This window comes from Stegodyphus dumicola, chromosome 4 (genome assembly GCF_044657685.1).
Source record: "Stegodyphus dumicola isolate Sdum_Otavi_A_Nest chromosome 4, ASM4465768v1".
Classification (NCBI taxonomy): domain Eukaryota; kingdom Metazoa; phylum Arthropoda; class Arachnida; order Araneae; family Eresidae; genus Stegodyphus; species Stegodyphus dumicola.
Genome location: NC_140771.1, coordinates 140,964,613 through 140,980,069, shown reverse-complemented (window position 1 = coordinate 140,980,069; position 15,457 = coordinate 140,964,613). Strand labels below are relative to the sequence as shown.

At 33.9% G+C, this 15,457-nt stretch overlaps 1 protein-coding gene across 4 annotated transcripts in view; it reads right to left on the bottom strand.

Moving 5' to 3' along the window:
• LOC118180950 (uncharacterized) overlaps window positions 1-15,457 on the bottom strand; it is an 833,338-nt gene that overhangs the window by 9,403 nt on the left and 808,478 nt on the right. For all 4 annotated transcript variants that reach the window (XM_085815557.1, XM_085815559.1, XM_085815558.1 and 1 more), the window contains exon 7: window positions 2,604-2,732. In XM_085815557.1, the coding sequence (XP_085671683.1) occupies window positions 2,604-2,732 (129 nt within the window). The remainder of the gene's footprint in view (window positions 1-2,603; window positions 2,733-15,457) is intronic.

The following is a 15,457-nucleotide window of genomic DNA, read 5'->3' as shown; positions in this document are numbered from 1 at the left end:
CGTTTACTGATTTTCAATAACACATAATTAATCATTGATACACATTTTTTATTGTTTATTTACATATCAAAGGACATTTGCTAAAATTTTTGCAATAAATTTATACATAATTTTCTGAGTTGTTCACATCTAACAAGAAAATTTCTTATGCTTTCATAACAACATAATAAAAGCAAGGGGAAAAAGAACAAATTATGGTCTAAGAGAAATTTATAAGGCATGTTACAGTGCTTATTAGATGATAGCTTAGGTTTTAATTTTTATCTGTAATATTTTGAAAATTTCTTGCGGGCTATGTGAGCGCATATGTCTGTATGCAAATGTTTTTGCATTTTAGTATCTATGGCATAGGTTTTGCATTTAAGCCAACGGGAAACGGGATGCTCACGACGTTTTATAAAGATCATAAGATATGATGCCTTATAAAAAATTATTGCACCCTTCTTGCATATTTTTGTGATGTAAGTGATCACCAAATTCAGCAAGTAATTTTAAAATCTGTAGTTTGAGTTCTTGTGACAGCACAGTTTCTACTGGACATTTCTCGTTTGCGAAAGCCTAATGGTGCTGAAGTGTTACCTGAACTAAAAATGTGGTGATGATAACTTATCATCACCTGTACTGGATCGGCTGGGGTCTTCCCATTGAACCATTAATGAGCGCGAATGCAAAGAATTATTGCATCTCCCTCTGTGCGCTGCAGTGATATCAATGATTAGAAGCCAAGCTAACTGTTGGAAAGATCCGTGGTTCAAATCCTGGAGACACCAAGTTTGCTTTTTCACATTTCTTGCTCAAGACATAATGGCACTACAGTTTCCTGAGAGGTAAACAGAAAGTATGCAAAAATTAAGCTGTCAATGAGTGACAATACAATTAAAAAGAAATCTAAGGGTATTTTATGGATAATCCTTCTTAAAGTGATCACTGCACTTTGTAACCAAATTAGGCATCCCTCAGTTTGCATGTGAAAATTTCAGATGGTACCAATGTTTATGTGAAGGATATTTTCCTTCTTTAACAAGGAAGTAAGTACCTGTTTAAAATTTATTTTAAATTATTTTGAAGTTAAAATTTGTCTTAATATAGTGTTTGCTGTACGACTGATTTATGAATGAATTACTTACACAGGGTTGAAACAAACAATCATCTACAGAGAGAAATTCAGTTTATTTACTTTTCTTGTGTCAGTAATTAAAATTGTTATGTATAAGTAGGTTGTAATTCATACTCAGATTACAGATAAAAATACTTTATGAATGAATTACTTGATGCTAATCTAACTATATCGGTATATGTTCTTTATGTTGTAAGGTATTTCTCCCACCTTCGTGGCTTAGTGGTCATCACACTGAGCCGGTATTTCAGAGGTCCGTGGTTCGATTCCCGGCGATGGCGTTGCTAATTTTTCATCTCTCCGGCCTCAAAATAAGCTAATGTCTCTACAGTGGTGCCCTAACTAAAAGGGTTGTGGATGATGACTCTCCACATCTAGGATTTGGCGATTGGGGGTCCCCTAAGATCCCCAGTCGCCCTTTAAAAAGGGGAGTATGTAAGGTATTTCTTCCGCCTTCCTAGCGTGCCTTCGTGGTGTAGTGGTCAGCACACTGAGCCGGTATTTCAGAGGTCCGTGGTTCGATTCCCGGCGAAAGCGTTGCTAATTTTTCATCTCCCCGGCCTCAAAATAAGCTAATGTCTCTACAATGGTGCCCGAACTAAAAGGGTTGTGGATGATGACTCTCCACATCCAGGATTTGGCGATTTGGCGTTGCTAATTTTTCATCTCTCCGGCCTCAAAATAACCTAATGTCTCTACAGCGTAATGATGTAGACAAATATGGAAGTACGAATTATTTTGATAACACTTTTTCCTCTTATTTATTCATTTTTTATTATAATTTTTCGACATTTTTAAATTTGGATTTTAGTTTGGAAGTTGTTAATTTTTTTTTTTTTTTACAGATAGGAATAATTCTTTGGTTTTAATAAAATTCAAAGCAATCGCAAGTTCTTCTGAATTCATTCAAAATCAAAAGCGAAGATAAACACGCCGAATTAAAACATACAATTAGGCAAAGCAACAACTTCAACTTCTCACCAAAAAAGTTGAAGTTGTTGTAATCTATGTTAAAGACAAAGTTGTTGCTTTGTTTCACATTCCAATTCAAAACACAGTGGGAAAAACTGAATCAATCCGCAGTTTTAATATAATTATATGTCCTTCAATCTTTTATTCGTAACCTGCAACTGAAACTGGTAGATATTAACAGATTGCAGTTCGCCGTTTCGAAATAAGCACATCTAGATGTACATGCCTACCGAGTGCATTACAGTATAAAGACTAGAATGGTTTTAAAATATTAATGAAAGTTTAAATTTCAGCAAAAGCAAAATTAAGTTTTATGAAGATTTTCGAATTGAATTTTCAATGATATATGGGAAATCAGAATATCAACAATAATTATTTGCCTGAAAATAGTAGCATGAGATAAAAAGGGGTAACCATATTTGAAAAACGGATAATGCCCTGATTAGAAATACAGAAAAGAAAGCAGTCTTTCAGTGTAATTATGGAGACAGTAAATACAAAAATGATTTCTTACTTCTGTCGCTGCATCTCTTTGTTCCTCCCAGCAACAATCTTGGGTGAGGCTGGTTCCATTTCTAGAGTCGGCAGTGCTGCAGTTGGAGCAAGTAGAATCCTCCTCCTCTCCTTTCCCGTGGTGGCTTTCCTATCGAAACGATACTAGCATTATGCCAACATAGAAAATACCGATAAGTAACAGATAACAAAAAGTTCCTCTTTAATTTTGCTTATTCTTAGAAGATTAAACCATTTTCAGACATGCGATAAATGGTACTTGGAGTTAATAATATCATATGTTCACTGAAATTGGTTCTATTAATTGTTGCTGCGGTACATTAGTGACTTCTAGAGTTCGTAGCAGATATGTGTGTGGTAAATGAACAGTACGCTTTAATGTATGAATAGTATACTCAGCAAGTTTTGATCTTATTTGATGCAGGCAAAAGCATAATAGGAGTTAAAGTGGGCGCCGTTTAATGTGATCATGTTTCTTGATGACTATTTTTAAAGCATTTACCGAATATTAACATTAAGCGATGACAAAAATATATTTTAAAATATCACTGGAATTAACTAATTTAATACGAGTATAAATATAATCAGAAGCATAAAAATACTTACTTTAATAGAATTTTAATAAGGAAATAGTTAATTCTCTGAAAATGCGTGCGTTCATTTATGAACTGTACATGTCTCTAGAATTAAATTGGCCTTTGCTATATCCCTCAACTTAATACACTGGTTAACTCACAAAATCACAAAGGAAAAATCACAAAAATGACGATTGCTCAAAAAGTTACATATAGAATTTAATGAAACTGAAACATAGTATATAACAAACAGTGAGGTATAAAATTACCAGACAACTATGGTGTTAGAAAAATTAGTATACGTATAAAGTGAACAAATCAGATGTATCACTTTGGTACATGAAAATTACCTTCAACACGGAGTTTGATCTCCCTAAGAAGCAACACAGTACATGCAGCGATATGTGATGATATGAATTATAAATCTGTTAGTTCCATAGGAAGTGAGAGCCATTGCTCTTGCAGAGAAGTTGCAAGCGTGACAAGGATCTGAAGATGATTGACAGCAGCTATACGTCTTCCTAAAGCATCCCAAACATGCTTGATAAGGATGCAGGTCCAGTGATCGATCTGGATACTCCATGCACTGTATTATTTGCACTAAAGATAATCATCCACGATGTGAGTCCTGTGCGGTCTAGCGCTGTTGTCCTGTAGCAGAAATTTGCCCCAGCATTAGGGCGAACATAAGAATCGAGGATGTAATCTCTATAGGCCTGAGCATCACGGTTTCAAGTGGAAAGACATGAAGGTCTATGCATCCACCCAAAGATATATCCCCAAAATACAGACCCTGCAGGAAGGGAGAATCTGAGTTCACTCGGAGATGCGGTTCTATTCCTTCGAGTGTATAACAAAAATATTGGTCATCGGCGCTCGTCGTAGCGGTTGGATGCCGAATCTGTAGTTAGAAATTGTTACTAAAGTCTATGAACCACAGAAAGTCTCATATTTAGCCATGTGGTTAGTTTTGTCTAACTTTATCTCGCCTCTAGTCTCCCAACAGCTCTTCATCGCAGTTCTTCGGGCACGGGATGCCTGGAGGTTATTCTTATGAATTGGCTATCTCAGATTTTGTGTCTGAATATCACAGCGAAATTTACAGGATTTCTCCCAAACATGCAATTTTATGCTCCTCGCAGATGACGCATTCGATTGCAGCGCCACTAATTTGCATACTACAGTTGTACTCAATAACTCTTGTTTGATAATATATTCAAATTTTATACCGATTGGCATATGTTTGAACGAGGTATCTCTATTTTTGTGATTTTTCCTTAGTTTTTGGAAACCAACTTACGTATAGACATAGGGAAATACACAGATTTCATAATCTTCTTCACGACGCTTATTATATGATGTGCTTGGATTTGTTTCGGAAAGCGACAGGCAAACATTTTCTGTCACTGATGCAGCAAGTTGTGAATTTTCATTAATACACGCGTTAAATTCTTCATAGTTTCTGTTAGTTGGAGACGTTTCTAATATTTCAAGTTCTTTTATTTTAACGATTTTATGGCTTCCAAAAGTTATGCATGTAATGTAAATTCGAAAATTTTGAAAGCGTAGTTGAATTTGAGCTGCCGAAGTTTTTATTACTTTTGATTATATTCGGTTTCTGTGGCTGAAAGAAGAAGGATAGCAGACATTAAGCGTTGGTGCGCTGTCGGATAGATTGAAGCAAGGCAGTCAATTAAAAATTTCGCTCTTTTCTTTGGTGTTGATCTTTTGGTAATTTCTCGAATGTGGAACAGCTATAAAAAATCAAAACGTTTGGACTGCTTTCGGTCGACAACGGTTACCACTCCTTTCGAAGATTGTTATATTGCTATAGTAGCTAAGCGGAATCAAGGAGCAACCTTCACAACAGTTACATCAATAATTGCAGCGTTACTTACTAAGACAATATCTGTCAGTATTATGGATCGAAAGCTTCACATTAAGGAACACTCGAGTACCAAGTGTTTATGTTTATAATAGCCCAGTTCAGAGGCAAGATTAAAAGTGGTGTTGTTGACATCTCAATTGGATTGCATCACACTGGCGCCATGTCCAATTAACGGACGAATTTAGATTTTCTCTGGAATCAGATGATAACCATGTAAGGGTCTGGAGAGAATAGGCATACTGAATGAAGCTCAGAACATCATCGAACAGACCGCATTCGGAGGTGGAAGCATCATGGTGCGGGCAAGAATTTCAAAACAATGTCCCATTCAGCTAGACGGTTCTGTGACGGCTGTGCGGTATCGTTATGAAGTCCTGCACACCACTGTGAGATTCTACGCTGCAGTTACTTCTGATTTCCTCCTTATGAAGGATAATGCACGTTTATATCGAGCCAACATTATTAATGATTACCTAGAGAGTGATGGCATTTCTCGTTGGGAGTCGCTGCTGTATACAGCCGAACTTAATGCGATTGAAAACATTCGACATGATTTTGGGCGTGTTGTCTTTGCACATTTATTTCCTTCAACCAGTCTAAAACAGCTGAAAACTACCCTATTAAACGAATGACTATCGCGTGCATCTGAAATGGTTAATCACTTCACTGAAAGCATGGGAAACCATTGTAAAGTTTGTGGGACGGTCTGGGGATGACTATATACCTTATTAATGTAATAAGTTTTGATGTTTGCTTTTAGCTTTAAACATCAGTTTGTTAATAAGCTAAACGTCATTAACAAACTGACGCCATCATATAATTGACAAATTTAAATATTGTTCTCACCTTTATATATAATGTTTGTTTTCTGTCATGCATAAACAGTTTTGCTACCTTTATGTGCAGTTTGGCACTTTTCATTTTTATTGATTTACCGTCGCGTGCTTAATTTTTGGAAGCTGGTGTATTCAGAAGTTAGCGCGCTGAAGATAGATTTTTAATTTCTTTTCTGAGGTATGATTCCAATTAAAAATCTATTCTACAATACTTTCGAAACATTAACCGATTTGTTGATCACAGTAAGCGATATTTTCCATTCAATGTTTTCCTATAGAAATGAGCGTGGATTCGGGAATTCGATTACACTATCCTAATGAATGACATTAAGCGCCGTCTACTGCATATTTTTATGGCAATGGCAGTTCATTTTTGTAACATTAGAGTCAATCTGCTACGTATATCCCTGGAAGTGTCTTCGAAGCTGAACTCTAGGTCGTAATGAAATGAATGTACTATATGATTAACGGGGAAGGAATATAATTAGAACAGAACAGAATGCTGTAATTGGAGGTTGTGTAGATTGATCCGTTTCTGTGCCGTGTCGATTACTATCATTTGTTTGAATCACGTTTGTTACAGTTTACAATAAATAATCAAAAGGCACTACGTGTGAAGTAAATTATTCAATACTTCGATAACGAAGACAATATAAACTCATGAGTTCCTTTGAAATTCGAATTCCTTCTTGTGACAATAGAATTCTTTATGCTGCCATGTTTTTCCCTAACATGTCGCAAAAATATGCAGCCTTCGTCGAAATATCGTGTATAACCTTCAGCATTATTCTTTGCGGTATTTTCTTAATGGCTTCAGAATGGAAACTAATACTGTGAAGCAAGTTTTTGACTTTCACAGAGCAGAGTACTCGAAGCGGAACTATAAAAGAATTAGTCGAATTTATATTGTGGTTGGAATGGACATAATACTGGGAGAAACTGCCCCATTATTCCTTGAAATATCTTAAAAACGTTTCTCTACAAATGGATTTATGTAAGTTTATATTTAATTCCGCTGAGATTCCGTGTCTATGTGCACTATTATCAGCAATTTCATTAGGAGTTACACGTACTTATGAAGACTTATTTCTACCGTTTGTAGCTATACGTAAGTGAAATTGATAACCACTAATATTATATCATAATTTAGCGAATATTGATATTATGTCATAATTTAGCGAAAGCATTCTCTCTACTTATTTTTTTTACGGATTTTAATCAGCTTTCAGAATTAGGGTATCAGAAGAAGGGAATCAACTCTGCTGGACATTCAAAGGAAATTAACTTAATTCTTCCAAATTTTAAACACTAAAACTTCTTTGAAATTGGATATAGTGGCTCTCATTAGCATGTCATCTGCCTAAAGTGCATTTTTTTATTAGAAGACAGATTCATTTACCAAACCCATAGGGTTTGGTTTATTAAGATTACGGTAAAGCACACTAGCACTATGTGCCTAGGGGAGGGATGTCTTCGTAGAGGACTTTCTAAGAAAAACTGGCTCGTTTACACCTCGTTACACATGGGGAAAACCACGAAAACGCCCATGCAGCCAACCAGTTTGCAGAAACCTCGGACCGAACTACCAGTGTTCAACGACTTTACCGCTTAGTCGCTGGTGGGCCCTCCAATGCATAGGGACAATCATTGGTATTGACACCTGTGTAATGCATATCGCTTTGCGGATAAAAAGCAGAAAGCACACAGATTTTTTTAAGACTTTTTTGGAGAGGCTATTTGAGGAAAAGTTTCACATTATGCATAATTTTCGTTTCAGAAATATGCTCATATGTTTGAGAGAAATGCTACATATTCTTTTCAATTTTATTTTACCTGCAGACTGCGGAAGTAGTAGGCGTAATATATTTTACAAGGAGGGTCACTTTGAGCACCAGTCTTCATTACGGGTTTTCATTTCAGATAAGCTGTTTAATGAGGAAATTAGTAATGCAGTAATAAAAATGTTTTATCATTCTCCTCAAAGAAAAATACGTAATATGGTTTCATGTAATATGGTTGAAATAATACCTTACATCTCTGGTATTTGAAATAATCTTAACAAGGAAAAAAAAACCTTAGAATTGCATTTATTGTAAAGATGTCCCTTACTGGCAAATCTTTAACTTGTAATTTTGTTTATTGGACACGATTATTGAATATTTTGGACACGAAAATCTTCAAAATAAAAACACATCAAAATTAGATCTCAAATATTTTCCATTTTATTCAACACCACCATAACGAACACCATAAGACAACAAAAATGACAACTTTATTTATCGAAACTGTTCTTTAATAGGTTAATTTAAAGACATTTAGGAAAGCGATTTTAAATTGAAAATGAAAGAAAAAATGAGATAAAAATGGCTTCGCCTGAATTTATGGACAAACTGTAGATAAAATGCTTCAGTAAAAAAAGCGGTAAAAATATGATTTAATTAATAAAGGTATACCTAAAACATTTTTATTTATTTATTTTTTGTACAACCGTTTTATTCTTAAATCAGCATAGCTGGATTGACAGTTCTAACCTTTAAAGCAAAACTCAGAAATAAGTGCTCCAAATACCGCTCTCACATTAAATTTTAATGTAGAGTTTTTAATTTTGGGCTACGTATCATTGTTTACTAGAGGCATTACTTGCTTCACCGTTATCGTGGATCTGCAAATTAATTATACATTATTTTCTTTATGAATATCAATTTACATTTATATCATATATATTTCTGAATTTATAGAAATATTTTATGATTATTAATTAAATTAATAATTTAATCAAGTATTTAATTAATTAAATTTAATTAATTAATTTTATTTGTAGATATAGATTTATGTCATATATATATATATATATATTTCTGAATTTATAGAAGAAAAAAGATATTCAAACGTATAGTAAAGAAATTAAGATTTAATTACAGATTGTAATAAGAATAGTTTCGAAACACTTCATTCAGAATTTTGATTCAGGATTTTACGGTTACAAAATTGTTCTTTAGTTTTTATATATTCTGTATTTTTAGTCCAAAGGGGCAATTTGCCCAGAAGGATTATTAATTTCGTTTTGGCATTTTGCGTTGAAATGTGAGTTCACTTTTCAGATTGCTGCCACCAAATATTAGAGCCTTTTATTATATTTATAGAAATTAATTTATGAAGAATCTACATAAATGTATGTATGTTTCTAGCATACGTTTATGCAGATTTTCTTTTTTTGTATTAAAACAAAAGTACCTAGAATCATCAAATTTTAAATAACGTAATTCTCCACCGAATATGGGCATCTGGAAGTCCTAATTTGGAGTTTAGAATTTGGTTCATTATCTATTTCATATTTTGTCCGACATTAAAGAATTTTTTATTAACAAACTCAAAGATTTCATAGCGAGGAATGGCAATACTGTACGGAAAAGAAAACATTTTTATCTCCAGCTCGCGAGACTGTGTATCGGAAATTCTAAAGATATGCTCATTTTAAAATTATTTGGCGATATTGCGATCGAACCGAATTTTAAGTGCGAAGAACATGATATTTAATAAATATTGTTTCATAAGAAAATAGTAAAGTTAAATTAAATTTAAATAATTCTCTTGCGCTATTGCTGCAAGGAATGAAATTTGAATTTAACAAATATTCTCTATTCGTATAAAGCAAATATAAAATTAAAATTTAAAATTTAATTAAGAAATTTTGATTGCAAACGAATAAAAATAAAAATAATTATTAATGTTGCGAACTAATTTACAATATCATTTAAATTCTCAGAGCATATGAAAATTAATTGCACTTATTTAAAACCAAGAAAAAATATATTATTCCAAAATATTAAATTTATTATTCCTAAAAATTGCACACTTGAATAATCGTTGAGCAGACAGGAGACAGACGTATCAAGGGGAAGTTGCCCCCATACCTAACTCTTAAATTATTCAATTCGTGTTTCGTCATCCATATAGGCAAGAGTAAAAGTATAGAATTCAAAACCAAAAGTAAAATCAAATGTTTTGAATTACGAAAAAAAAAAAAAAAAAAAAAAAAAAAAAAACTTTAAACAGTGGAATTTTGAGAAAATAGCAAGTAAATGACTGGAGTTAACGTTAAATTAATAAAATTAAATTAATGAAGTCAATTAAGAGTAGTAAACCAAATTTTTTTTATAACCAAAGTAATTTAGAAATTCTTTACAAAACCAAAGTAATTCAGAAACTCTTGCCCACAGGAAACTTTCCCTACACGAATTATGCATATAAACCTAAAATAAACTATATAAAACAATCAAAGGTAACACGCAAAACGTTGAAAAAAAGGCTCCTTTGGGCGTAATGTAAAATCTGAAAGCTTTCAGATTTTTTTATCTCCTCCCCTTTCTCTCAAAATCTATTTATTTTGCAAAAGCAAGCCTGATACATTTGTTTATTTATATATTCCTTTGTTTGTGTGCATGTTTATATGTATTCAAAATAGTTCAGTTTATAAAATTTTTCATTTATATTTTGCTTTCATACAGGAATAGACTGCACTATTAAAATATCGGTCCTCTCATACCGTCAGTCAATTCTCATTAATTCGGAATTCTTCAAAATTTGCGTTTAACTTCAATCTTACACAAGGAATTTGGTATTTTTATTTCATGAAGTGTTGTTAAAGACCTATTGTAAGGACCACTATCTTTGTTAAAACTAAAAAGACGTGTCGAAAAGATTTCTCTCTGTAGCATAAAACTATATTTGCCCGATATATAATATGCCAATGACAAACTTTGCTTTAAGTTGCAGTTTCCAAGCTTTCGACTAATGATTATCTTTCTTGTTTTCTAGAAATGAGGATGATAAGTTTTGTCATTAAAAGTTGATCATGCCAAATATAATTTTATTTTTCCTCTAACGAATATTAATATTTTCTGAAAACGTGTGATGGTCTCCTTTTTACAAAATCGCCTTCATATGCTTTTTCAAGGAAACGAATTCCGTTGAAATTACCTGTTATCTCAACTAAGAACTCTCTGAATTTGCGCTATTTATTGTGTGAATATGTTTTTGGAAGTTTGTAAATCAAGCAATTAGCAAGCAAGAAGCTCCTTTTCAAATGCTGGAGAGCCTTTGAAGAGAAGAGGAATGAGCTCTGGGTCACAAACTGGCAGCCCGTGGGCCGCATGCCGTCCCCGAAACAATTTGATGCCACCCGCGAAGCTATTTCAATTATGTATTTATTTTATGTTATTACAAAGATTCCATTATTTTAGTGGTACTTAGGTATCACCCCGTCTGTCGTGAAACTGGCACCAAGCAACGAAATTTAGCTTAAGAACACATTCATAATACAGGCTGCGGCAGGGAAACTACCTTATTTTAAAAATGAATAACACAAACAGTATAAGCGATATCAGTTTAATTTTTTTCAAGTTATAGAGAGACACTTAAAGTTTTTTTTATTATGGTTTAAAAGTAATATCATTAAAGTGGCATCCGTACTGGTCAATGCATTGAGATAGTCGAGTTTTGATGTTTTTTTCCACTTTTACCGGCATATCAACGGGTATGTTGTCGATAGCAGTTTTAATATTGTTCTTCAGTTGAGCCAGGGTCTTTGAACATTAGAGATTTCAGATAGCCTCACAAAAAGAAATCATACGGGGCTAAATCAGACGAGCGCGCTGGCCGCTGAAGATCGCCTCGTAAGGAGATAAGGCGTCCAGGAAAATGCTCTTCAAAAAACCATGGTCCATTGATGCTTATTCTGGACAATGCACACCAAACAGTCACACGTTCTCTATGGAGGGGCTTCTCATGAAGTTCTCGGCCAAAAAGATGAAATTGCGCCTCATCGTTAAAGAACACAAGGGAATAATGAGGCATATTTTAAAGAGTGGTATAGCATGCATTTTTTTGTCAAAGAAAATCGCGTGGATTAAGTTTTTGCCCCACTGCCAATTTATATGGATGAAAATGCAGTACGTTGAAAGTACGATTCCACGTCGAACGAGGGCTTCTCTCTCTTGTCCACCGCATGATCGGTACTAAACCTGCATGACATAAAACGTTAGACACCGTTCTTTTCAATGAGCGCCACCCCCACTCTTCTTGGAAGAAATGTCACTAGATGGTGCGCGTTTCTAATAAAGAAGTTTCCCTGCCGCACCTTGTATATGCGCTTTCGTTTGATGTACGCCCGGTTGATTCTCTATAAGCCATGCTACAAAAATACATTGGAATAATTATCTGCGAAAAATTTGTATTCACAGCGTTAGAGTTTCCTATAAAATTAGACAGTTTAACAAAATAGCAGAAACCGGAGAAAGCCTTTTTAAGAAGCGCCAAAACGTTTTTCATAAATTAAGAGGTCTTAGTTCCTTCAGAATTCTGGAGGGATGATTTATGCAACTTTGACGGGATGTCTGCCAAAGCTCACTTTCACGATCGACGGGATAATACGTAAATATCATTTTAGTTATCTGAAGTCTGAGTTTATATTATTTTAATTTCCCTTAAAAACAAGCAAAAATAATACATCACAAAATCTATAAATGAAGATAATTAATTTGCAGGGTGAAATAAATTTTATTCGTAGATGTTGCAGGGATTTATATTTATTTTCACTAATAATTTAAAGTTTTATTTTAAAATTTCCTATAAGCCTTCATTCCCCTAATTGTCAGTGCCAGAATAGTTAAATGTTGTAGCGCGCGTGACCGAATGCAAATTTTCTACTTTGAAGGAAGTAGTTAAAAGCCGAGTTTCGGTAGAAGGAAAGGGAGAGTTGGGCTCTAGCCGCCGTCTCTACCGTAGGTACGTTTGCTTATTGTTGGTTCAAGTGGCTTAATTGAATTTATCTGCTGCTACTAGCTTCGAAGGGGGTTTAAGTTACGGGAGCTCGCTGAGCCCTGTAGTCTAGGTCTATCGTTTGTTAATATCTTCAAATTTTTGTTTAATTACGTGATTTTCAGTTATTGCCAAACAGAGGCGAACTTTGTTAGCGCCGAGTTGACGCATTGTAAATTTTCAAAAGATTTAATAAAGGGTATTTTAACCCTTCTCTTGTATAGTTTCCTGCTACTCCAGTCTCAGTTAGAAGTTCACCCACCTGGACTCTACAATGTAAAGACAGATATTTTATTAACTTGTATTCGCACTTATTAAAAATAAATAAGCTTAGTTATGAATTTTTCCCACTAAGAATAATCGATTTGTTTTGGAATAGATTTATATGTTGCAAGGTATATCCTAATTTTAAGTTTATGACACTTTCATATCTCTTCTAGCTTCATCTTACAATTCCTTACCAGAATGAGTTTTTAAAATCGCGTTAAATGAAATGAGAAGTAGAAAGTATGTAATAAAAATTTCTGTCACATTCTTGCCACTAGATGGCGGGCATCTCTTCCTTTACTTTTGCTATAATTAAGTTCCGAGAACCAGTCGAGATTAGAACCGCTCGCTCTGAGGAGCGTAAAGAATCAGAATTAAAAATGTACTCTCTAAAAATAATTATCACCTACTTTGTAAATAATGTATGTTAGTGTCTTATTTCAATAATATGACCAATTAATTATAATAGACAATATGACCTGTTAATTATAATAGAAACTCTTACTGGAAAACGTGATTATTAGACGCCTGGCGTTGAGAACACTGAAGATGCAGCAGGTAAGGAATTTTACATTAATTTTATTGTAAATAGAAGAACCTGATGCAACATTTTTAAGGCGCCCGAACAGGGACGCCAGGTTTTTTGAAAAGTTCTAATAAAGTGAATTCAAAAGCTGAATATTAAAATTGAAGATTTTAATACTTGTTCTTGAAGTATTCAGCAAAAGAATAATTTTGTTTTCTAAGTAAGAGTTAAATATTTGTTTTTCATGAAACGTACATTTTTTGTGTAAGTGTTTGAATCTAAGAAAGATAATGGCAGAAGTAGATAAATTTAAAAAGAAAAGAAGTATCTTAAGAACTGCCGTTACAAAACTATTTAAGAAAATCGAAAGTGAATTAAATAAATCTGAAGGTAGTATTAATGAGCTCGAAGAATTGTTAGAACAGCTTAATGCTAAAACCGAAACGCTATCTAATGCCGATGTGGAAGTTGAACCAATTCTGAGTGTAGATGAATTCGAAAATGAATTCGAAATTACAGAACAATATCGCGAGAAGATAATGTTATGGAAATTCAGGCTTAAGAAACGGATTAAGGAACTTAATCATGACTTAAATGCACCGAACACACAGCAAAATATAAAAGATACACTTAATGTTAAATTACCAAAACTTTCGATTCCCGTATTTTATGGGAACAGTAGTCAATGGCTTACTTTTTGGAATAGTTTTGAGTCCTCAATACATAATAATGAATCATTGAACAAAGTAGACAAATTTAATTACCTGAAAGCATATTTAGGAGGAACAGCTGCTAGTTGCGTTCAAGGACTTCCGTTATCGCCAAAACATTATGATATAGCAATTCAAATCTTACACGACCGTTTTGGAAGGAGAGACATTCTTATTAATGCACACATGAATAATTTGCTGAATGTTGAATCATTAAAAAATGCGAATGACATAAAAACATTTCGTAATTTGTATGATAAAGTACAAACACAGATTAGATGTCTCGAAGCGTTAGATGTTGTATCGGAATCTTACAGCGCTTTGCTGTGTCCGATGATTTTGAAGTTATTGCCTTCAGAATTAACGCTTGAATTTCATAGAACACAAAATGTTGACACCGATTAACATAAAAGATTTAATGTCATTTTTACACGCAGAACTCTCATCCCGCGAACGCACAAGGTCAACGGTTTCTCAACAGCAAAAAGTATCCTATCGGCGACAGTCTTCTTCCCCCCCCCCTGCAACGAAAAGCGCATATGTCTCTCAAATAGACATAATAAACCAAAGATTCCGACCGCTACAGATTTGTTTACAAAATCCGAATGCAGAGAGGAAAATATGAACTGCGTCTTCTGTAATTAATTCCACAAGACTTATGACTGTAGTTTCGTTTCCGGCTTATCATTACAAGAAAAAAGGGACATTTTAAAAATGAAATGTGCTTGCTATAAATGCCTAAAATTACACCATTTGGCTCAAAACTGCAGAAAAAAAATAACTTGTTCTATTTGTAAAAAACAACATGCAACTATTATGTGTAATAAACGAAATCCTTCTGTCGAGGTTTCGGAGATTAAAAAAGACGAAGAGATAGAAAATAAAGTACTTTCAAATCAAGCAGGATGTTCAGAAGTGTATTTGCAAACTTTAGTTGTTCGCATATATGGAAGAGGGAATAACCAATTTGTTCGAGCGATAATTGATACCGGAAGTCAAAACTCATACACAAGCAGGTATGCAGCAGAAAGGTTACAATTAAGAAGCTTAGGTGAACAAAGTGTAACCCACGGACTTTTCGGTGGCATAGAAGTTTCAGAAAAACATAAACGTTATAAAATAAAATTGGGTAGCGTAGATAAACGGTATAATTGCGAAATCAATGTATTGGATGAAAGAAAAATATGTTCTTTGATCCCTAAAATCAAAAATATACACTGGATTAGGGAACTTA